This window comes from Symphalangus syndactylus, chromosome X (genome assembly GCF_028878055.3).
Source record: "Symphalangus syndactylus isolate Jambi chromosome X, NHGRI_mSymSyn1-v2.1_pri, whole genome shotgun sequence".
Lineage (NCBI taxonomy): Eukaryota > Metazoa > Chordata > Mammalia > Primates > Hylobatidae > Symphalangus > Symphalangus syndactylus.
In genome coordinates this window covers 156,152,250-156,174,379 of record NC_072447.2, presented here as the reverse complement: position 1 = coordinate 156,174,379, position 22,130 = coordinate 156,152,250, and the positions used below count along the sequence as shown (strand labels likewise).

Below are 22,130 nucleotides of genomic sequence, written 5' to 3'. Positions count from 1 at the left end.
AGAGACCAGGAGAAATTGGGTCCCCAGAAGCATCCAGGGCAGCACAGGGCACAGTGGGGCAAGGCCTGCGGCCAAGATGCGTTCCAGCCCTTCACGTGCTGGCCACGGCTGCCCCATAGTTCGGGGGCGGGGACTAGAGGCCTGGTGTCTGTAGGCTTAATGTGGAGCTTGGGTGATACGGGGGTTGGGGGTGGTCACTGAGCTTCTGCTCAGCAAAAGATCACTCTGGCCACTTCAAGGACAAGGGAATGGAGAGACGAGGGTGGAGCTGGGAGGCCAGCTGGGGCCTGACAGAGGAGTCCCGATGAAAGGGAGGGGGCTCAGCAGAGAGGGTGTTTGTCCCAAGATATTGCTGCAGTGTCCCTGTACCAGTGTCCGTGAACTGGTAGGGGTGGGCCAGGCATTGGTGGAGGGGCCAGCGAGGTCAGGGAGTGGGAAGGAAAGTGAAGCCCGGGTACCTGATGGCCTCTCTTTGTCCGTGGGTGGCAGGTCATAGGCATGGGGCTGAGGGACTCTCGGTCAGGAGAGCACTGAGTCAGCTCCTGCAGGGAGAAGCAGGGGCTGGGGATTGGGCCAGGCGCGGTGGCTCATGCCTATAATCTCAGCACTTTGGGAGGCTGAGGCGCGGTGGCTCATGCCTATAATCTCAGCACTTTGGGAGGCTGAGGCGCGGTGGCTCGTGCCTATAATCCCAGCACTTTGGGAGGCTGAGGCAGGCAGATCACCTGAGGTCAGGAGTTTTGAGACCAGCCTGTCCGACATGGGGAAACCCTGTCTTTACTAAAAATACCAAAATTAGTCGAGTGTGGTGGCACACGCCTGTAGTCCCAGCTACTCGGGAGGCTGAGGCAGGAGAATTGCTTGAACCCGGGAAACAGAGGTTGCAGTGAGCCGAGATTGCGCCACTGCACTCCAGCCTGGGAGAGAGAGCGAGACCCTGTCTCAAAGTAAAATAAAAAGACATACTTCTATTTTATTTCCGGATGTGATTTTCCAGCAGGCAAATAAATACAATGGGGAGAGGGGGAAGGAGGGGGATCCTTATAAATTAGAAACAGTCCCAGGTTGGGGGAAGGTGGGCGGGCTGGCAGGGAAGGTGGCAGGCAGGGAGCCCACTGCTGGGCACAGTGCCTGGCTTTGCACCCTGTGCCCCCAGGCTCTGCCAGCTCCCCTCAGTGGCTGGCTCGGTTCCGGGGTCATAAGGCACTGCGGTGGTGGTGGAGCCGGCTTGCTGCTGTCCGAGCCAGAGCTCACAGGTCAGTCACTTTGTTCTCCACCAGGGCGGCAACCTGCTGCAGGCGGCAGGCCAGCTGCAGCTTCTGGCCCACAGGGTCCTCCTCCAGGGCACTGATAATCTGCCCGGGCAGAGGAGGATGCCTGTCTGAGCCTGCCCCTCTGCCTGCTGGCCCAGGGCCACCCACCCTGCTTCCATCTCCGCAGGAGCCTGGGGATCCAGCGGGGGCTGCCTGGGGTCTCCCTGGGGAATCCGAATGAAAGCCGAGTCCCTTCCCCAGCCTGGGCCCCGCCAGCATGGGCTGGCACCCGTGCTCCCGCGGGAGGGTCCACCGGCCTCCCGCTCCACTGCGCCTCCCCTCCGGAGTGCCCTGGGCCTCACCTGATCGTAGTACCTGTGGATGTGGTTGTAGAGTTCTTGCAGAGCCTCCAGACAGTGGGGAGCAGAAGTGTAGTTCTGGGGGCACCACGTGGAGGGGGGCAGTGAGGTCCCAGCCTGGTCCTCAAGCCCCAAGTCTCCCCCCTCTGCTCTGCTAGTCTTTCCACCCACATGTGGACAGGCGCACCCCCCGGGCCATGCCTCACCCCGGAGAGCTCAGCCAGAGCAGAGTTCATCTCCTGGTAGCTCGCCGGAGAGCTCTGGCGAATGTCCGCATAGTATCTGGAGGAGCAGACTTAGTTAGGGGTGGGGCAGCCCCCATCCCCGCAGCCCCGAGGCCTCTGACACCCACCTCTCCACCATCTGCTTGTAGCGTGGGATCTCCCGGGCGTAGAGCAGTTTGTTCACTGGGGAATCCTGCTCCAGAGGGAGGGGAGGCGCTAGGCATGAGCTAGGAGGTGAAGGCGCCCCCATGATGCTGCCACTGCCCACCCAGAGCTCTGTGCAGAGCCCTCTAGGCTTCCCCCATAAGCCTTTCCTCCTCAAGCCCCTGCCAGCTGCTGCTGCTGGCACTGCTCTCACCCGGCCCACTTTATGCTCCGAGGTGGTACAGGAGTCAATGAAGGTCTGGGCGATGACAGCAAGGATGGCGTCCACGTTGTCCGACACCCGCACATCAAAGATGAGCTGTGGATTCTTCAGGGCATTCACCCAGAACCGCAGCAGCAGACTGGGGGCACAGGGCAGGTGTGGGTGTGAGGCCCTGGCCTGCCATTGTGATCTCCGCCCCATGTACTCCAGCCTACTGGCAACACACTCGGGGCCAGGGGCCACTGGAAGCTGGCCTGGTGGCCCAGGTGACCTCCGCCCTAGGTCTTCCTATAAGTTCCAGGAACCCCAGGTGGGCGCATCCACCCTGGGAATGTCCTGGTCCCTCTGGGACTCAGTGGACCATGTGCACAGCAGGGGCGGGGCAGCAGGAAAGGCACCTGTTAGTCTTCCAGATGTGCAGGGTCCCTGGGTCCTCGATGCCATGCTTCTCTGCTAGCTCATCCAGAAGGTCAAACAGGTACTTGACGGCGATGGGGATGGGCCGGTTCACACTGAGAATGGCCTGGAAGGTGTCGTCCACAAACTTCTGCAGCGTGCCCTGCAAGGCAGGGGATAAGGGCCGTGTGGAGGGCAGGGTGTGGGGGCCGTCCACGGCTGAGGCTGCCCCTGCCCCTCCCACTCCCCGGCTCGGTCGGGGTCCCCGGCCGAGCCTCCTCTCAGGCCCAGCCGCCCAGGCTGCTCCAACCTTCATGGACAGCAGACGGGTGAGGTAGATTTCCGGAATGGCCTTGGCCCTTGCTGGCTCCCGCTCCCGCAGGCTGCTGCACCGCACCTTGGCCCCTTCTGGCTCCTCGGTGGCTTTCACCAGGTGCCAGAGGCACACCCCCCCCTCCTCGCCATCCTCCAGCGTGGGGATGTCTGAGGGCACAGGAGCCTGGCTTCAGGGCTATACCCCCTGCCCCTGGCCTGGGATGCCCAGTCCACTCCCCCGACAAGGTGGGGCAGGGTGGGGACTAGAAGAAAGGAAGGAGAGATGGGCAGAAGATCTCGGTGGGGTGGGGGATGAAGCTGAGGCAGATGCATGGCCAGGAGTTCTGCTTGCCCAGCCTGGACTCCAGTGGCCCCAGGTCAGGGCCGACCCTGAGGGACTCACTCTCTCCCAAGGGGCACCTCTGGGCCAGGCTCTGGGAGATGGTGCTGCCACTGTGCAGTTGAGGGACGAGCCCCACTGTTGCTCCATCTGGGACCTGGCAGAGATGGGGAGTGGAGGCTGTGCTGACCCCTAGCCAGGTGCCTACACCGCTCCCACCCTGCCCTGCCTCACCCTGCCCCGCCCCAGCCCCGCCCTGCTCTGCCCACCCCACCACTGCTCACACCTTGTAGTGCTGCAAGGTGTTCAGTCTCTTCCAGTGGTTTTGGGTCACGGAGGTCAAGTCTTCATCCGATAGGGTCAGGTGACCAGCCAGGCCCGAGCGCCACTCTGGAGGGAGTCAGGGAAGCAGACAGTCTACAGCCTGCTCGCCATGCCCCACACTCATAGTAAGACACAGCTGAGGGGCTCCCGGTGCCGGAGGGGTAGGGAAGGGTCCCTGGGGTGGGTGGGCAGGGCTGGCTCTCTCACCAAGGTCTAGGGCATGCACTGAGGGCCTCTGGGAGAAGGGGGTGCCCTTGTAGACTTGGTCCAACACCTTCTCCTTGACCTGGGTGACGGTGTCCGTGTCGAGCACCCGGGCTGGCACGCGCTGCATCTCGCTGCTGCCTGCGGCCCCGCCAGCCCCGGGCCCCACCAGCACCATCAGCGTCAGGGGCTGGAACTCCACGTCCTCCCGCAACAGGCGGCTATCGTTCAGGGTCCGTTTGGCCTTGCCTGTCACGGCGTCCACGGGGCCTTTGTCCACCTGGTACTGGATGGCCCGGAAGAGCATGTACAATGGCTCACCAGCCACCTCCTGCACTGCCGAGATGAGCCAGCATCAGCCAAGCGAGGGGGGATCGATGACAGCCCTTTTCGCCTCTGCCTCGCCTCCAGCCCGGGAGAGGGTTCAAAGTCCTTCCCTTTCCAAAGCCCCCCTTGCCGGGCCTTGGTCAGGTAGGGCGCAGGCAGCAGCCCCCACATGGCAGGAGGGGAGGAGTCTGCCACTCAGGGCTGGGGGCAGGCGGGACAGTGCCCCTCACCCTCAGGAAGGCGTACAGGCAGATGGACAGCCAGTTGGTGAGCAGTTTCTCCACCATGGTCTCTGTCCTGTGGGGAGCCGGCCACAGGGTCAGGCCTTTGTGCCTGTGTCCCTGCTGAGGACATCTCACTTTCCTCCCCCCCACCTGCTGGGGCTTCCGGGCCCCACCCGCCCCTGGACAGAGCCCGCCCAGGGTGCGATGGGGGCAGGTCTGTGGCAAGCCCTCACCCCCGCCACTGGGTCCAGGTCAAGGCCAACCTGCGTAGCATGAGCTTGGGGTTCCTGTGCACGTGATGGGCCGCCAGGTCACCCAGCAGGGTCCTCATGATGTCAGTCAGGTACTCCAGCTTGCCGTGTAGCGCTAGCGACAGCAGCGAAGCCACATGGCAGCGATCCCTCTGGGAAAAGCTGGGCTGCGCCTCCAGGGTGTGGATGAGCTGGGCAGGGGTTGCAGGCTCATCCCGGGAAGCCCCACTCCTCCCCCACCTTTGTCTCAGGCCAGTAGTTCCCCAGCCCCACCTCCTTTGCCCACCGGGGACTCCTGCCACACGGCCCTCACCGTGAGGAGGAAGAGCTTGCTGTTGAGCAGGTTGGAGAGCTGCGTGAGACCCTGGCACACAGTGGCACAGCGGCCGTCCTCCCCTGGCCCCTCAGGCTGGGGCTGCAGCGGGCAACCGCCATGGCCAGGGAAGAAGGCGCGCTCGGCGTAGGTGCGGTAGTCCAGGAAGGGGATCCCACTGGCCTCCAGGTCGCTGCTGAGGTCAGTCATCTCCGTCATGAGGTCTGCGGGCCAGGAGGCGCCGAGGTGTGAGTTCAGGCCCCGTGGGCACCCTGTCCCCGCTGCCTCCGCACCCACCTGTGAACTCCTTGCGGCACTGGTCTCCCACGCCGGTCTCCAGGCTCTCCAGCTGCAGTAGCACCTTCTGGTAGTCCCGCAGGGCCTGCTGGCTCTTGTGCCTGCAGCCCGGGGTCAGCATCAGCCAGGGCCAGGGCCAGGCCAGCCGCCCGCCAGGGCACCCTTGCCAATGGCGAGGAGGGAAGTGTGCTGGGGGTGGGCGGGTCTCACCTGTACATGAGGGTGAGGAGGAGCACGGCGGCGATCAGCACTGCAGCACCCATGCCCACACCTGCCTGGGCCTCCACGGGAAAGGCAGACAGCGGGGGTTCAGCCTCGTACTGCACAGGGCCCAGGGCCAGCTGCACATTGCCCATCTGCACCTGGGGGGGCAGGGCTCCTGAGTGCATGCCGGCGGCACCCGGTCCACGTGCCCACCCAGGGCATGGACTCACCACGAACTGTGGCAGGCCGGAGCCATTGGCAGGCTGCGGGGCGTGCGCAGGCGGCTCGCAGTACAGGTGGGTGCGCGTGAGCGTCTTCACCAGGCACTCGCCGAGGCCGATGTGCACACGCACCTCCTCCTTGCTGATGCCCAGGTTGAGGCCCTCGCCCTGGGACACACACGGGAGCGTAAGCCGCTGGCCCCCACAGAGGCAGCCTGAGCGCCCTGGAGGGCAAGGTTGAAGGTGGCCCTCACCTCCACATCCAGGACATGGCCTGGCTTGAGGCGGTAGGGGCGGGCAGGCCCCTCGCGGCTGAGGGGTGCCAGGCGGGGGTTGGGCTGGTACAGGAAGCCCTGGCCCCCACTGGCGCTGGCGAAGTCCACTTGCACGTTGTCTAGGGTGAAGAAGACCCGCTGCGGGCGGGCCGTGTCTGGCACAGCAGGGCTGCGGCACAGGAGGAGGCTGGACGAGTTGACGGAGCAGACGGTGGAGCACTGTGGGGCATTCAGGGCCGGCCGCAGGTGGAGTGAGCTGGGCTCCACTATGCGCTGCCAGGGGCATGGCGGCCTCCGCTCCCCCTCCCCACTGGGCATGGGCATCTTCGGGGACAGCCCTGTCGCCTGCTGGTGAGGGGCTCACCTGCAGCAGCCCCCCACCAAGCTGGATACAAGCCTGGGGGTCGGCCGCAGGGGCTCCACAGCTGCTCCTTGGCCCTGGGTCCTGGGGCTGGGCCCTGGAAGCCTGCACCTCTGCGTCAGCCTCCAGCCACACAGACAGTAGGGGCCGCTGCACTGCGTCTAGGCCGGTGCCCCTGACACGGATCAGTCGCCCACCCCTGTACCAGGATGGCAGTCGGGTGTGGGTGGGCGGTGGGCAACACAGCCCAGCCCCCATCCCACCTTCCCTCCTGCCCGGTGCACAGGCTGGCCTGTGGGCTGACCCTCACCCCCGGAAGCTGGCACTGGGCTCCGCTGCTACAAGCCGGGGGTTGGCGGTGTAGCGGAAGGGGCTGGCGAGCAGTGTGCGCTGGGCGTGGCCAAAGACCACAAGGACCGCTGCTTCTCCTGGGACAGCCTGGGGCCTGGTGCGGCACACAATGGCCTCCGGACACACTGGCTCCAGGCTGCGGGATGGGTAGTGGGGTCTCTCATCTCGGCTCTAACTACCCCAGCCCTGGCCCAATCCCCGTAGGAGAAGCCCTACTTTGCCTGCCTTGACAGGGGCAGGGACCACTGGGGGTGGCCACAGCAACCACTTCTCTGAATGTACCACCCCCACTGTGTAGAAAGGACACCGAGGCCTATGGGAGTGCCCACCACCCGATGGCAGCCAGGCCGGGACTCACATGGGACAAGGTTGGCCGCCCACGAAGGCACTGGTGTTGCCACCTGTCTGGAGGTGCTGACCTCGAATGGTGAGCTGGGTGCCCCCTGCCTGGGGGCCCCAGCGAGGACTCAGGCTCAGCAGGACAGGGTCCTGGGGAACAGCGCGGGCTGGGTAGGCATGGCAGCCCAGCCTGGCCCTTTCACCCGCCTGGGCCATGCCCAAGGCCCTCTGGTTCTGAAGCGCAGGTCATCTCTGGGCTTCACCTCCTGGGGCCAAAGTGGACCACGCCCTCCTTCCCGAGGCCACTGCACACTGGCCAGCTTCCTCCCACCCACCCCTGCCGCGTGGGGAGTAGGAGTGGGGCTCTTTCATCCTCACTACCACTCTGCCCCCTTGGGACAGCCTCCTCCCCACCACAGCTCACAGCCCGCAGACCTGGAGCTCTAAACTCTCAAATCCAGTTGCCTCTTTGGGCAGAACCCACCCCTGCCCCCACTGCTCCTGTCCCAGGCTTCCCACCCGGGAAACAGCGTCACCAAGTGCCCAGGGCAACAGGTCCCGAGAGCTTCGTGCCCCAGACTGGCCTGGCTGCCCACCTCCATTCACATGCCATGGCTTCCCTCCTAGACATGCAGTGGTGCTTCCTGCTCCCCACAGACCCAGCTTGACATCCTCATTAGGTGCCTGTCCTTCCTGGCCCTCCCTCCTACCCTCCCCTGTGTAGGGCACACCTGGGAGGCCACTGACCTGGTAGGTGAAGTGCTGGCTTGAGATGCCTGGTGGCTGGCTCTTAATGGCCACCCGGATGGGCCCAGTGGTGCCATTGGGGGCAGGAGATGTCACACACACAATCCTGGAAAGCCGAGGCCTGGGAGCTCTGCTCAGGGCCCAGGGACGCAGGAGACAGCCCACCAGCTGCTACCGAGCGCACCTTCTCCACCCCTCCCCTGACCGAGTGCCCCAGGTTTCTTGGCCACAGGCCTTCCTTATCTCTGGGTGGCCATCTCTGAGGGCCTCCCCACCCATCCTCACCCTCCAAGTGCCTCACCGGGCCGAGGTGCGGTAGAGAGAGGGCTCAGGGTTGCAGGGCCGGCTGGCCACGCTCACGGCATACTGCACGTCGGCGAAGGCCCGGCCCAGGTTGGAGCCCAGGATGGTGAGGGCCAAGCCTCCCTCAGGGGGGCCGGTCAGGGGCTCGACCTGCAGCAGGCAAAAGATGGCAGCTAGGATCCCCCGCACCCACACCCCACTCTGCAGTGCCGGGTGCCCGGCCAGCCAACCAGCCCAGCCAGGCCGAGCTGCTGGGGTTTGGGGGCCTGGGGCAGGGCTGGTCTGATCATGGAGGATAGGACAGTGCGGGGCAGGAGAAGTGGGGGCCCCGGCAGGAGACCTGCACTCAACCCTAGAGGCGGGGACTCACCGCATCAATGCTGGGCGCAGGACACAGCAGCTCCACAGCCCCCAGTGGGCACAAGGGCCCATAGCGACAGGCAGGCTGGCCGTCAGCACACCACAGGCAGCCCAGGCTCCTGTTGGCCGCTTGGCAGTGGCTGCAGTCCGGGTGGCCCATGGCACAGTCGTACAGGATCACTAGGGAAGGCCAGGCAGTGTGCCGAGCGCCTCCTGTCTGCCACCCACCCTGCCCCACCTGCCTGGCTGCCCTCAGGCTCACCATAAAGAGCACGGGCGTTGTCCAGCCTCTGGGCCTTGCCCTGGGTGACGTAGATGGGCACTGGGAGCTCCCGCTGGGACATGGAGGGGTAGAACTGTGGGCAGAGTGTGGGGTCAGGCTGGGTGCCCACTCAGGGCACTTCTGACTCTTGTCTCCTCTGGGCCACCCCCAGAATGAATGTGATTGTTCCCTGCCTCTCCCCCAAGACCGGGGCCCAGGGACAGAGGCTATGGCTCTCCACAAAGATGGCAGATCCCTGAGGGTCTACGGAAGCTTGGGGGCAACAGGGTTTGGAGGGCAGCCACTCACCTGGTGGGCCTGGCAGTGGATGAGGCCTGAATCCTCTGCTGTCTCCTCCAGGGTGGCCGGCAGCCCCCGAAGCTCTCCAGGCAGCTCCAGCCAGCAGTGGAAGGAGGCAGGCAGGCCCTGGGGAAGGACGCTGTCAGGAGCGTGGACACACTGTGGCAGACCCCACTGCCCTGCCCCCTTCCCTCCTGACGGCTCACTCGGAAATGTTGAAGGTTCCGCACGCGTAGGGCCAAATGGCTCTCCCAGCCCACAGGCACCAGGTGGGGACCTGCCAGGCCTTCGACCTGTGGGCAAGCCCCTGGGCCACGCACCTGGACGTCCACCTGGGAAAACAAGAGCCCTCAGCCTTTCAGAACTCAGAGGGCCTACTGCTGGGCGGGTCTGGGAAGGGTGGAGAAGGGACAGCCCTGTCTCTGCCCGAAGTTCGGGCCCACCCACCTCCTGGGCGCTGTAGATGGTCCTCTCGCCCTCTGGGCAATGCTCTCCGTACACGCAGTGGCTACTCTGGGGGCACCAGTGACACCGCCAGATGCTGCCCACGCAAGCACGACACCTAGAGGGGCAGGGCAGCTGCTCAACTGAGTGCCCTCTGGGGTTGCCACCCCTGCCCCAGGAGGCAGGCCCAGGGACTCACGGGGCAGCTGCCTCCAAGGCCTGGACGGCACTGCAGTCATAAAAGGAGAAGTTGGTGGCAGCCACAGCCACGTCCTCGAACATCAGGGCCAGGGGCACAGTGACGTGGTCTGGGAGGGGACAGTGGGGGCAGGACAGGTCAGGTGGCTCATTACCCCTCCAGCTTCCACCCCAGCCCCTACCCCATGGGCCACTCACCTGTGCCTGGAGGGTTAAGTGGCACCTGGTCTTGGGGAGGGGTGACACAGGCCACGTGGGGCCCTTCCACATGAGCCAAGCTCTCATAGTCCCCGAACGCACAATGGAAGTATTCATCTGCATCCAGGATGGGCAGCCGGGGGATAGACAAAGTGACCTGGGACGCAGCAGGGAGAAACCGGGAGATGGAGCCAGAGCAGAGGGGGCGGCCACTGCTGGGGGTGGCAGCAGAGGCCATGGGAGAGGAAGGAGGACGGGAGGCAGGCGGGGTTCATGCTCCAGGCAGTGGTCATGCTGCCCAGAGGGCCCAGTGGTGGTGGGCGGCTTACCTGGCCTTGCTCCTGGCGGGGGTGGTGGCCCGGCAGCAGACTCTGGATGTGCAGGCAGTGGCTGTCCTCCTCATAGCTCCACAGCCACTGGTTTGGCTGGCCCGCCCGCCCGCACTCGCCCTTCCGGGTACACCTGCCAGGCAGGGGTCCATTAGGTCACTGTGGGGGTCCTACACTCTAAGGATGACTGGCAACAGGGGGCTGGGGAGGCCCGCCCAACTGGAGTGCAGTGGGGTGCGATGAGCAGGAGGCGTGAAGGGGACTGTGCCCAGAGAGAAAGGGGCCAAGCAGGCAGGGCCTCATGGCCGAGGCACGGGCTCCAGCCCTAAGAGGCAGCTGCGGCTGGGCTGAGGGACACACAGTGACTCAGGGCTGCCTTAAAGGATTCCTGGGGCTGCTGTGTGGGGCACCGGCTGGAGGACAGCTGTGTGGGGGTTCTGGACCCTGGCTGGGGCTGCTGGGATGAGGAGTCCACAGGCTGGGTGGTGTTGGAAAAGGGGGGATGCCAATCAGGTTCACGGCTCAGTGAGATGGGGCAGGATGGGTGACCGTGGTGGCCCCGTGTCTCTCCAGCAGGCAGGGTTGGCCTCCCGGCACGCCTAGGGTTGCTTCCAGGGGCAGCCTCCTGGCACACACCACCCATTGGCCCAAGCCTAGGCACAGGCCCCGTGCTCACCTGCCCTGGAGGACACACCAGCCACACAAGGGGTCCTGGGCCTGGAGGCAGCTGGCACAGTCAGGGAACTGGGGGCAGGCTGCCACAGGTATCCGGTCCACCTGGAGGGGCAGCAGAGCAGAGAGGCAATGGGCACGAGACTCGGGCCGCGTGTGCTGGCCCCTTCAGCCCCAGGATGGCCCTCACCTGGTGGGCAGTCAGGACATAGAGGTGACTGCCACTGCTGTCCAGCAGCAGGTCTGGGCTGATGGCTGAGCCTGGAGGCGCCACTTGCTGGGAGTGGTAAACCTGGCCCTGGGGGCCGTGGAGAAAGACCTGAGTGGGGGGACAAGGACGAGGCTGGGCCAGATGGCCAAAGGTTGCCCGTTCTAGGGACACGCCCTCCTCCCAGTGGGGGTTCCTTTTTAGAGCCAGTTCCCCTTCTTGCCGGGCCATCGAGGGAGGACGCATCGCTCCCCCCACTCGGCACCCTCAGGCCTAGGACACTTTCCGGGGAACCATGACACTGGGGCAGCAGCGGCACCCTGGGTGAGGCCCCGTGTACCAGGGACAGTTCTGCCAGGTGGGAGGGCAGCTATGGGGAGACCAAAAGGTCACCAGGAGGCACCACACCCTGCCCACCTCACCCAGCCACCCCAGCCACCTTCACCGTGAGCCACCACCAGCTGGTGAAGGCCGGGCTGCAGGGGGCAGTGCCCAGCCAGCAGTCACTGTGTGGCAAAGCCCCCTGACCCAACCATGGGATGCGGGCTAAAAGGTGGTGGTTGCTGGGGGCTTTCCTGAGCCTCCGTGGCCAGGGCCACACCCAGCCGGACAGCAAGGCTGGGCCCTCACCTTGTGCAGCTGGCCCTGGGTGTCCCCCAGGAAGGCTATCATGTGCCCGTCTGCCTGTAGGGCTGCCACGGCGCTGACCGGCTGCCCGAGCTTCAGCAGAGGCTGGACCTCCAGGGGCTGGCGGCCAGCAATGGGGCTGGGGGTGTGCTCGTCGCCGCAGGGGTACGACTCGGGGGAGTCCTACATGGCAGGGAGTGGAGAATCAGCCCCCGGAAGAGGGCAGAGAGGCAGTCGGGGGGATACTCAGGCTGCCAGCAGGAGGAGACCCAGGCACCCTGGGATGACCCCAAGGCCCAGCAATCAGGGCCGAAGGGCCAGGGCACCTGGCAAGCTCATAGCATCCAGAGGGAGAAAGGCGGAAAGAAACGGGTGGAGAGCAGGCAGGAGACCTGGAGACTCAGCTGACCCCTGACCCAGAGGTCGGCTGGCACTTCCCATGGGCGGGCACCCCTGCCCAGTGCTGAAAGATGCCAGCCATCCACAGAGAGAGGGGGGATGGAAGGGCATGCCACTCACAAGGGGCAGGGTGACGCAGCGCGACGTGACGCCGTACTCCACGGTGGCTTCCTCTGCACCGCTGGGGCCCCGGCCGCCCGCTGTGTAGCAAAGTCTCCGGGCCTTCTCCATACTGGCACCCAGCTCCGCCATGGGGAAGGCGCAGAGCGCCGCCTGGGTGCCCCTTGGGCCCGCGGCAAACGCCCCTAGCAAGGTGCCCGGGGCAAGGAAGGCGGCCTGGATGAGGCCCTGGCCCTGGCAGGCGAGGGGGACCTCCACGTAGGAGTACAGGTTGGTGTCCCCCAGGCAGACGCGAGCCACGTAGGAGCGGTACTCAGCCTGGGCCCGGGCCCCTCGGCGGCGGAACACAAAGTAGGCGGAGCGGGCGTCGGCAAAGGCCCCCACGTAGCTGTTGTTGTAGTCGGGGAAGTCGCCCACCACCAGGCGGCCCAGGCCCTCACTGGAGAAGGGCTGAGACCCGGCCAGCTGGCGGATGGCCAGGGGTGGCACCCCTGCCGACAGCTTGCCCGCCAGGCCTCTGGCCACAAGCAGGAGGTCCCGGCCGGGCAAGGGCACCACCAGCCCCACCGTGGCCACTCCCGGGGTATTGGCAGCCACAAACTGCCCGTCACCGGGGTCCTCAGCCTGGTACAGCACCTCGGCCACATCCCCAAGGCGCCGTGTCTCACACACGCCCTGCCGCACCTGCCCGCAGGCCACCAGCTCCTGGGCGCGGCTGCTCACCAGCAGCAGCTGGTTGGCATTGTCAGTGAGCTGGGCCTGTGGGCACTCGGCCGGGTCACGGAAGGGCACGCAGTCAGGGCTGTCGATGACAGGGCCAGTGACAGCCACGCCCTCGACCTGCAGCTCGGGGCTGAGCTGGAAGAGGCGGTTCACTGCGCCGACATAGAGTGTGCCTCGGCCAGGTGCCAGTGCCAAGTGGTTGAGAGTGGTGTTAGGTGCGGAGAAGCGATGGGCCCCTGTCAAGGGCAGTGGCGGTGGGGACAGCAACAGCAGGAGGAGGCAGAGGCCGAAGGGAGGCCAGCGAGCCATCACGGGGGCCTGTGAGAGGGCACAGGTCAGGGCAGTGGCGGCGCAAGGCAGAGAGAGGACCAGCGGAAGGTGGAAGGTGGGGTGGAAAGAGGCCAGGGTGCTCAGGGCCAGGGAGGGAGGGAGGCAGAGAGATGGAGAGTGAGAGAGAGTGAGCGGACTCAAGGAGACAGAGGGGGCACAGAGAGAGGAGGACATAAGGAGGGACAAAGACAGTGTCCAAGAGCTGGAGCGAGAGGCAGGGAGGGGTGCATGCATGCACGCACGAGCACACAAGGAGAGAATTCTTTCATCTCCTACTTTATATGCATGTAGATTGTTGAAGGGGGGCAGGTCCTGGAAAGCCACAAGAGCACTAACAGAGGGACTGTGAGTCACAGAGGGGGCAGGGATGGAGAGAGGGCAGGGGAGGGAGGGAGGCCGCAGGAGCTGGAAGGCTGGCGGAAGCTGTGTCACAGCGCGCCCCTGTGCCCACCACCCAGACAAGAGAGATCTAAGTGGGGTGAGAGGAGTGAGGCCATCATGTGCCCCAAGGGACCAGACAGGGAGAGAAAACCTGCCCTGGGTAGCCAGGGCCGGCTGCAAGGAGGAACCCTCCCCAGCTGGGGGAAAGAGCCAGGCAGCCGCGGGCTGAGCAAGGAGCAAGTCAGCGAGGAGCAGGGGTCAGCTCCATGCTGGCGCCCAGCTCCAGGGCAAGGAAGCACTGGGGCAAGGCAGTCGGGGTGCTGGGAGAAGCCAGGGGTGCCAAGGGACAACACAGGCTGCGGGAGTGTGGGGAGGCCTGCTCCTGTCCCATGGGCCCCGGCAGTTTGGGTCTCTCAGGGCCTGGCACAGGGGGTCTCAGTGTGGGAGTGTCCCGGGAGAAGAGCAGACCAGGAGAGCTGGCCGGGGGAGGGGTCAGGGAAGGGGCATGGAGGGGTGCCAGACTGGAGATGGTTCCTGGGTGTGCCTGCTGGGACCCCGAGGCTGAGCCCCTGAGGGTGAGAGGTGAGAGCAGCCCCTGCTGTGGCCCCTCCTGCCCTGCACAGAGAGATGCCGCTCTGGGTGTGTGGTCACATGCTGACCAGGAGTGGGGCCGCTGGGACTCAGGGCAGAGCGGCGCCTGGAGGAAGGCCCAGGAGCCCCTTATCTCAGAAACACAGGCAGGAAGAGCACGGACATTTCCTGCGGACCCCGGGCTATCTGGGGCAGTGTCTGCCACGAGGGAGGCTGCAGCCTGTATGTCCTGGGCCTGGCCACAGCCATCCTGCCCTACCCTGCCCCTCCCAGGAACATTTTTGGGGACACCGGGCCTGGGCACTTACCATGAAGTGGTGCAGCAGAGGGGTCTCCTGGGTGGCGTGGCACATACGCTCAGTTCCGCTGCCCGAGGGCAGTGGCGATGGGCATGAGATGGCTGTGGGGGGGCATTGTCCTGAGTGGGAGGGAGACAGTCGAGGCTCAGCCCCATTCGAGCTGGCCTGGGGAAGGAGGGGCGGCGGTGGGGGTGGCGCCCAGGGCCTGGCGACCGGGCTCCCTCACAGCTGGCAGCTTTGTCAATAGTGGCCTCCACCACAACAATGTTCCCTCTGTCCAGAGGCCAGGCCAGGGCCCCACTCGCTAGTGCTGTCACCCCCACTGGGCTGTTCTGGACAGGGGGCTCCTTGCCACTTCCCACCCTCAGGGAGCCACCCCCGGGATCCGGGGACAAAGGGTTGGGGTTTCCTCCAGCCAGCCCTCCCCCTCTGGCCCCGCAACCCCTGTGTCACTAAGCATGCCCCTCCCTGACTCCCCGGGTCCCTGTGAAGGGCATGGGGTGGGCCTCGGAGCCCCTGCAAATGCCAGCTGGTAGCCTTGGGGCCTGGGTGAAGTGCCAGACCTGGCCCTCAATGCCTGCCTTTGTCCAAAAGATCTTCCTCCACACCCCCGGCCCAGCCCTGCCTCTGGGGACTGGTGAAGTGGTACCAGGTACAGCATGGTGGCAGCGAGCAGGACCACGGGAGGAGGCTGCTTGAGATGGGCTGAGGCAGAGGGTCCACAGGCCAGGGCTGTCCACCCCACCCTCTGAAGCACGATCCTGCTGGCCTAGATGCCATCCATGCAGGGGATGAGGAAGGGAGGGGCACCTAGCAGCTAGCCCCCCGTCACCCTCATAGGCCACCCTGGCCAGTGGCACAGGAGCAGGTGCACTGGGGATGGGGTCTCTGCCTCCCCCACAGCACGGCAGCAGTAGGCTCCAGGGCAAGGTGGCAGCGGGCTGCTGCCACCTGGCTGGGCCAGTTGGGTGGCTGTGGGGGTGGGGAGCCAGGCGGGCAGCCTCTCTACCCTGTACCCTGCCCGAGGCTGGCACTGGCTTTCCCATTTCGGGGAAGAAACATGGTTCCCCACCTCCTAACCCCAGGGCTACCGCTTGGGGGACACCGTGCTCCCCAGCACCTAGTGCTGTCGTCAGGCTGGGCCGACACCCGAGGGCTCTTGCCTGACCCGCCAGTTGGCCTTGAGACCCTAGCTTCTCCTTGGCCCAAGCACACCCTGATGCCTTGCCCTGAGGCCTGGTAGCCCCTGCACCCCAAGCCCAAGCCTGCCCCAGCTCTTACCTACCTGGCGGGCCACCGGCGAGGGCCAAGTAGCAGCTGGTGGTGCCAGGAGCACGTCTCACAGAGCCCCAGCCTCCCTCCCCACAATGCAATCGTGCCCAGTCCGACTCATCCCAACAAGCCTGGCCAGGCAGCCCAGGCTCTCTCCGCCCGCCCCTTTGCCCGATGGCGTAGGGCAGGGCGCTGCTGCCCTCTGCTGGCCGCAGCAGGCATGATGGAGGACTGACCGTGGGCACCTGGCAGGTGAGAGACGGCAGCGCCCCCCATCGGGTGGGCATTCCATAACCTGGCACGAAGCACCTACTGGATGCCAGGCTTGGGCTTGGCACTGGCACCATTCAGAAACAAACACAGGTTGGGAAACTGAGGCACGGGAGGTTAGGAAACTTGAATAAAGTCACACAGCTAGTACGTGGCAAGGCTGAGTCAACCACAGGGCCCCTTCACTTAACCATCAGGCTACATGGCCTTGAACCATGAACCTTGGCAGGCGTTGGGCAGGAGATGGAGCTGAGGCCTACCCCAGGCCAGGCCTGCACGTGACATGCCCACGTGGCGTTGAGGAAAAATCTGTGTTTCCTACCGACTGGAACACACGGTTGGTCTAGGGCTGTCTTCCAGGGTGTGGCGGAGGTCAGCAAATCAGGCGGGGTCTCTGTGGCCAGGCTTGAGAACTTGAACTTGCCTTGCCATGGGCAACTGCAAGCTGGTGGCCCTGGGGCAGAGAATGTGGGGAGGCCTGGTCCAGTGGTAGTCGTGGGCATGGAGAGAGGCGGGCGTGTCCCAGAGGCGCTCTGGGGAGGCAGCATTCTGAAGACTGTGCGTTGGACCCAGGGCAGGAGGCAAAGGCAGGAGAATCCAGGCGACCCTGGGGCTTTTCTGCTGGGGCACCGTTCCCCTGTGGCAGGGCCATCCACGGAGGGGCCGGCAGAAGTGGGAGGACGGTAAGACTGAGGGGCCCATGAGGGAGGAGGAAATGGCGATGGGGCTGGGGAGGCCTGGGGGGTGAGAAGCTTGGCTCAGGTGACTGGAGCCCTGGGGGCGGCTGGGGTATAGGGCCAGGTGTTCGCCCTGGAGCTCGAAGGCCCAGCAGACTCGGGGTATGGGTGCTTCCCTGAGCAGCTGTGTCATTCTTTCCAACCTGCCTGGAGAGAAATGGGGCACAGAGGTGGGTGACTTGCCCAGGGCCATGACCTGACGTCGTTTCTTCAGAGCGCATTCCACAGAGATGGGATTTGAACCCGGGCATTCTGGCACGGGCCACGCTCCGGACCACTGGGCCCCAGATCCACAGCCTCTCTCACCTGCAGTCGCTGAGGATGTGGAGGCAAACCAGGCAGGCCCATGGGAAGGGACCACTAAAAAGCGAGTGAGCAGCCGGCAAGGGGTCTCTCCCCAACAGGAAGGCCAGGCAGCCTTGAAGGGGCCAGGGAGGGATCTGGAAGCTCCAGGAGGGGAGGCTTGGGGGAGCCAGCTGGCCTCTCTCCCTCTCCCTGTCCTTCCCCCCATGCCTACCCCAACACACACACACATGTTCTCGCTGGCCCCGGACGAGACAGACACCTGCAATCTGGCATGGGGAATGGGTTTCTCCTTCCTTTCCACAGAAGAAAATAAATCAGGCTGGGCGCCGTGGCTCCTGCCTGTAATCCCAGCACTTTGGGAGCCCAAGGCAGGAGGACAACTTGGGCCCAGGAGTTCTAGACCAGCATGGGCAGCATAGTGAGACCCCCATCTCTACAAAAAAATTTAAAAATTAGCCAGGCATGGTGGTGCGAGCCTGTAGTCCCAGCTACTTGGGAGGCTGAAGTGGGAGGATCGCCGGAGCCTGGGAGGTGGTGGCTGCAGTGAGCCATGATGGTGCCATTGCACTCCAGCCTGGGTGACATTGCAAGACTCTGTCTTTAAAAAAAAAAAAAAAAATAGAAAAAGGAAAATAAATCCATCCACAGGCAGCACCATTTTCATAAATATGTGTGTATATGGCCTGCAAATGCACCTTCTACGCTTTCTGATCAGATAAGAGGCGCGGCTACAGCAGCCCCTGGTCTGAAGCTGGTGTAACCAGAAAGGATCTGGGCTGGTTTGGGGAACCGGAACATCTTATGTCAGGGGAGTCGTGCTGGATGTATCCTGCAATGGCCAGGTCCCCTCATCAAGGGATGGGAAGGCAGCGTCAACTGATCTGGTGTTGTCTCCTTGCCATGTGCCAGGCTTCTCAATGCTGGAAGGAGACTTGTTGGGTCAGTGGGACGTGGGCTTCACGTTTGCTGGGCTGAAGACATAGCTCTCCATGCTGGCATCCCAGCGGACACCCCCACTGCCACTACTGCACCACGTCTTCACGTACACCAGCGAGCAGACTTGAGCGTTTCTGCGCATACAGCGGGTGTGAAATGGTGCCCTGCTGGGTTTTGAATCGGCATTCCTTGACCACCGGCCATATTGCAGCACTTTTCATTTCTTCTGTCAAATGCCCGTGCATGTCTTGGCCTTACATTTTGCAGGCGTTCTGTATTTTCCATACCAATCCTTGGGGTGTATGTCTTCGGCCTACCTGTTACTTGTCTTCTCAGTTTGCTGATGTATCATGTGATAAACAGGAAGTCTTAATTTTAATATCATAGCATTTATCAATCTGATTTTTTTTTTGAGACGGGGTCTCGCTCTGTCGTGCAGGCTGGGGTGCACTGGCGCAATCATGGCTCACTGAAGCCTCCTGGGCTCAAGCGATCCTCCCACCTTAGCCTCCCAAACACCTGGGACTACAGGCAGGCGCCACAGTGCCTGGCTAATTTTGTAATTTTTTTGTAGAGACAGGGTCTCGCTATGTTGCCCAGGCTGGTCTCAAACTCCTGGACTCAAGTGGCCCTCCCGCCTCGGCCTCCCAAAGTGCTGGCCTGTGAGCCTGTGAGCCACCGCGCCTGGCTACCTTCTTTTGAATTCCCATTCAGACTGTGTGTTGCTGGTATATAGAAAAACAATGGATGTCTACGTACAGATTTTGTGTCAAGTAACCTTGTAAACTCTCATATTAAGTCTAATAATTATGTTTGGGTTCTCTTTGTGGATTCTTTTTGATTTTCTGTGTACACAATCCTATCATCTGCAAGTAATGACCGTTTTGTTTCTTCTATTCCAGTCGTTTTAGCTTTAATTTCTTTTTTTGAGGCGGAGTCTGGCTCTGTCACCCAGGCTGGAGTACAGTGGCACGGTCTTGGCTCACTGCAACCTCCGCCTCCCTGGTTCAAGCAATTCTCCTGCCTCAGCCTCCCAAGAAGCTGGGACTACAGGCACCCACCACCACACCTGACTAATTTTTGTATCTTTACCAGACACAGGGTTTCACCATGTTGGCCAGGCTGATCTGGAACTCCTGATCCACCCGCCTTGGCCTCCCAAAGTGCTAGGATTATAGGCGTGAGCCACTGTGCCCGGCTGATTTCTTTTTCTTGCTTTACTTCCCTGGACTTGCTTTCTTTGCTTTTACGTCCTTTGAGCTGAGATCGAGCCATTGCACTCCAGCCTGGGCAACAAAAGTGAAACTCTGTCTCAAAAAAAAAAAAGCATAGGAGGCATTGTCAGTGTTCCATTATTAAGTATGATGTTTGCATGTTTGCAGGGAGCATTTGGTAGATATGTTTATCAAATTTAGAAAGCTCCCTCCCATTCCTAGTGTGCTATATGTTGAATTTTTATAAAATGCTTTTTCTGAATGCATTAATATGATCACAGGGTTTCCTCCTCTAATCTGTTAATGTGGCAAATTACATTAATTCATTTTTAAATGTTAAACCACTCTTGTATTTTCTGGACTAAACTCAACTTTGCATGATGTATTTTTTTCATATACAATTCTGGATTGGGTGGTTTTTTTTTTTTAGCCTCGTATTATTATCCTCGTCTGGTTTTGGTATCAAGACATGGTAAAGGGAGTTGAGGCAGTATTTCCTTTTTCAGCTGTTCACTGGAACAGTTAGTCTAAGATGGAGATGATCAGTTACTTCCATGTTTGCTGGAGATCATCTGTAAAACCATCTAGGCCTTCCTTGTTTTTTGTTTTGTTTTGTTTTGTTTCTTTTCTTTTCTCTTCTTTGTTTTTTTTTTTTTTCTTTTGTTTTGTTTTGTTGTTGTTTTGAGACAGAGTCTCACTCTTGCCCAGGCTGGAGTGCAGTGGTGCAGTCTTAGCTCACTGCAACCTCTGCCTCCTGGGTGCAAGCGATTCTCCTGCCTCAGCCTCCCGAGTAGCTGGGACTGCAGGCGTGCACCACCACATCCAGCTAATTTTTGTATTTTTAGTAGAGACGGTGTTTCTCCATGTTGGCCAGGCTGGTCTTGAACTCCTGTCCTCAGGTGATCTGCCTGCCTCGGCCTCACAAAGTGCTGGGATTACAGGCGTGAGCCACCGCATCTGGCCCGGCCTTCCTTGTTTTTGTAGCTTCCTGCCTGTCCCCCTATAGATTTTAAACAATGGATCCAACTTCTGTAATAATTATGGGACCATTTAGGTTTTCTGTTTCTTCTTGAGTAATTTTTTATTGTGGGAAAAAATACATAGCACAAAATTTGCCATCTTTTTTTTCTTTTTTTGAGACAAGGTCTTGCTCTGTTGCCCAGGCTGGGGTGCAGTGGCATAATCATTGTAACCTCAAACTCCTGGGCTCAAGCAATTCTCCTGCCTCAGCCTCCCGGGTAGCTGGGACTACAGACATTCACCACCATGCCCAGCTAATTTTTAATTTAATTTTTTTTTTTTTTAGACAGATCTCACTTTGTCACCCAGGCTGGAGTACAGTGGCATGATCTCAGCTCACTGCAACCTCTGCCTCCCGGGTTCAAGCAATTTTTGTGCCTCAGCCTCAAATTTTTAATGTTTTTGGTAGAGATGGGATCTTGTTACTTTGCCCAGGCTGGTCTCCCATTCCCAGCCTCAATCAAACCTCCTACCTTGGCTTCCCAAAACGCTGGGATTACAGGTGTGAGCCACCATGCCCAGCCTCCAACTTTATTCTTTTGCATGTGGATATCAAGTTTCCCCTATACCATTTGTTGAAAAGACTGCCCTTTTCCCAATTTGTAGCCTTGATATCCTTGTCAAAAATCATCTGACCGTATACTTGAGAGTTTCTTTCTGGGCTCTGGATTCTATTCCGTCTCTGTCTTTATGCCAGGACCACACTGTAATATGTTTTATTTTGTAATAGATTTTGGAAATCAGGAAGTGCGAGTCCTCGAACTTTGTTCTTCTTTTTCAGAATTGTTTTGGTTGTTTGGAGTCCCTTGAGATTCTATCTGAATTTAGGATGAATCATTCTATTTTGAGTCAATTTTTGATAAACAATATTTTTCTAAGAACATGCTTTTTTTTTTTTTTTTTTTGGAGACAGAATCTAGCTCTATCGCCCGGGCTGGAGTGCAGTGGCATGATCTTGGCTCACTGCAACTTCTGCCTCCTGGGTTTAAGCAATTCTCCTGCCTCAGCCTCTCTAGTAGCTGGGATTACAGGCGCCCGCTACCACGCCCAGCTAATTTTTGTATTTTTAGCAGAGATGGAGTTTCACTGTGTTGGCCAGGCTGGTCTTGAACCCCTGACCTCAGGTGATCCACCCGCTTTGGCCTCCCAAAGTGCTGGGATTACAAGCGTGAGCCACCGCGCCCGGCTGGAACAGGCCCATTTTGTTTAAGTTTTCAAGTTTATTAGCATGAAGTGTTTTGGTTTTATTTTATCATTAATTTATTATTAAGACATTTCTTGGGTCAAAACCAGATGACGTTGCTTAATGTTCATTTATTTTTTAATAACCTACAAAAATTGCAGTTTCATCTTGTTCAATCTAACACACACGAAAGAGCATATGCTGCTTAGATGAATCATCTAAAGAATGATGATCAACTATTGCACACCTGTCCCCACTGACAGCCATCATGAACCCTTCTTTTTCCCTTCGCAGTTAGTCCTAGCCTTTCCTTGGTTGTCTTTATACTTGTCCCAATTATGAATCAGCCTTAAACAATAAATTATTTACTTTTGCAACAATTTTTTTGGTTTTATTTTTTTAAATGTGTTAACTAGAATCACCATGCTGTACATCAGATCTCTGGAAAGTCTCCATCCTGCATAACTGAAACTTGGTACCCTTTGACCAGCATTTCCCCATTTCCCCTACCCCAGTCCTGGAGGCCACTGTTCCGCTCTGTTTCCATGAGGCTGACATTTTTACTTTCCGTATGAGCAACGTCACGCAGTATTTGCTTTTCTGTGCCCGGCTTACTTCACTTAATGTAATGTCCTCCAGGTTCCTCCATGCTGCAAATGGCAGGATTGTCTTCTTTTTGAAGGCTGAATAGTGATCCATTGTGTATCTGTACCACATGTTCTTTATCCATTCATCTGTTGGTGGGCATTTCGTTTG

At 60.8% G+C, this 22,130-nt stretch overlaps 1 protein-coding gene across 6 annotated transcripts; it reads right to left on the bottom strand.

Moving 5' to 3' along the window:
* Positions 1–948: 948 nt before the first annotated feature.
* On the bottom strand, positions 949–15,844 carry PLXNB3 (plexin B3). 6 transcript variants are annotated; one of them, XM_055267386.2, is made up of 36 exons: positions 15,718–15,844; positions 14,446–14,555; positions 12,113–13,153; positions 11,597–11,776; positions 10,949–11,077; positions 10,763–10,863; positions 10,087–10,219; positions 9,758–9,914; positions 9,561–9,669; positions 9,365–9,479; positions 9,124–9,249; positions 8,927–9,043; positions 8,618–8,711; positions 8,366–8,535; positions 7,994–8,145; positions 7,693–7,798; positions 6,965–7,095; positions 6,566–6,742; positions 6,259–6,454; positions 5,874–6,113; positions 5,629–5,787; positions 5,405–5,556; positions 5,195–5,295; positions 4,898–5,121; positions 4,597–4,775; positions 4,340–4,406; positions 3,786–4,113; positions 3,541–3,644; positions 3,318–3,411; positions 2,910–3,082; positions 2,602–2,762; positions 2,195–2,342; positions 1,965–2,029; positions 1,819–1,894; positions 1,616–1,690; positions 949–1,355 (listed from the first exon to the last, which is right to left on the bottom strand). In XM_055267386.2, exons 2-36 carry the CDS (start codon positions 14,488–14,490, stop codon positions 1,251–1,253), a joined length of 5,730 nt encoding a protein of 1,909 aa, XP_055123361.1. In that variant the 5' UTR covers positions 14,491–14,555; positions 15,718–15,844; the 3' UTR covers positions 949–1,250. The 6 variants fall into 6 exon arrangements, with proteins under 6 accessions (XP_055123361.1, XP_055123360.1, XP_055123362.1 ...); XM_055267385.2 differs by having other exon boundaries at positions 15,722–15,842; XM_055267387.2 differs by having other exon boundaries at positions 14,446–14,537; positions 15,722–15,842.
* Between the last annotated feature and the right edge of the window lie 6,286 nt (positions 15,845–22,130).

Coding starts and splice junctions, on each gene's coding strand:
- PLXNB3 (XM_055267383.2), bottom strand. CDS start 13,399: ATGCATGCACCCCTCCCTGCCTCTCGCTCCAGCTCTTGGACACTGTCT. Junction 5,122..5,194: donor GTGCCGCAAGGAGTTCACAG/GTGGGTGCGGAG, acceptor CCTGGCCCGCAG/ACCTCATGACGGAGATGACT. Junction 3,083..3,317: donor GAGGTGCCCCTTGGGAGAGA/GTGAGTCCCTCA, acceptor CTGTGCCCTCAG/ACATCCCCACGCTGGAGGAT.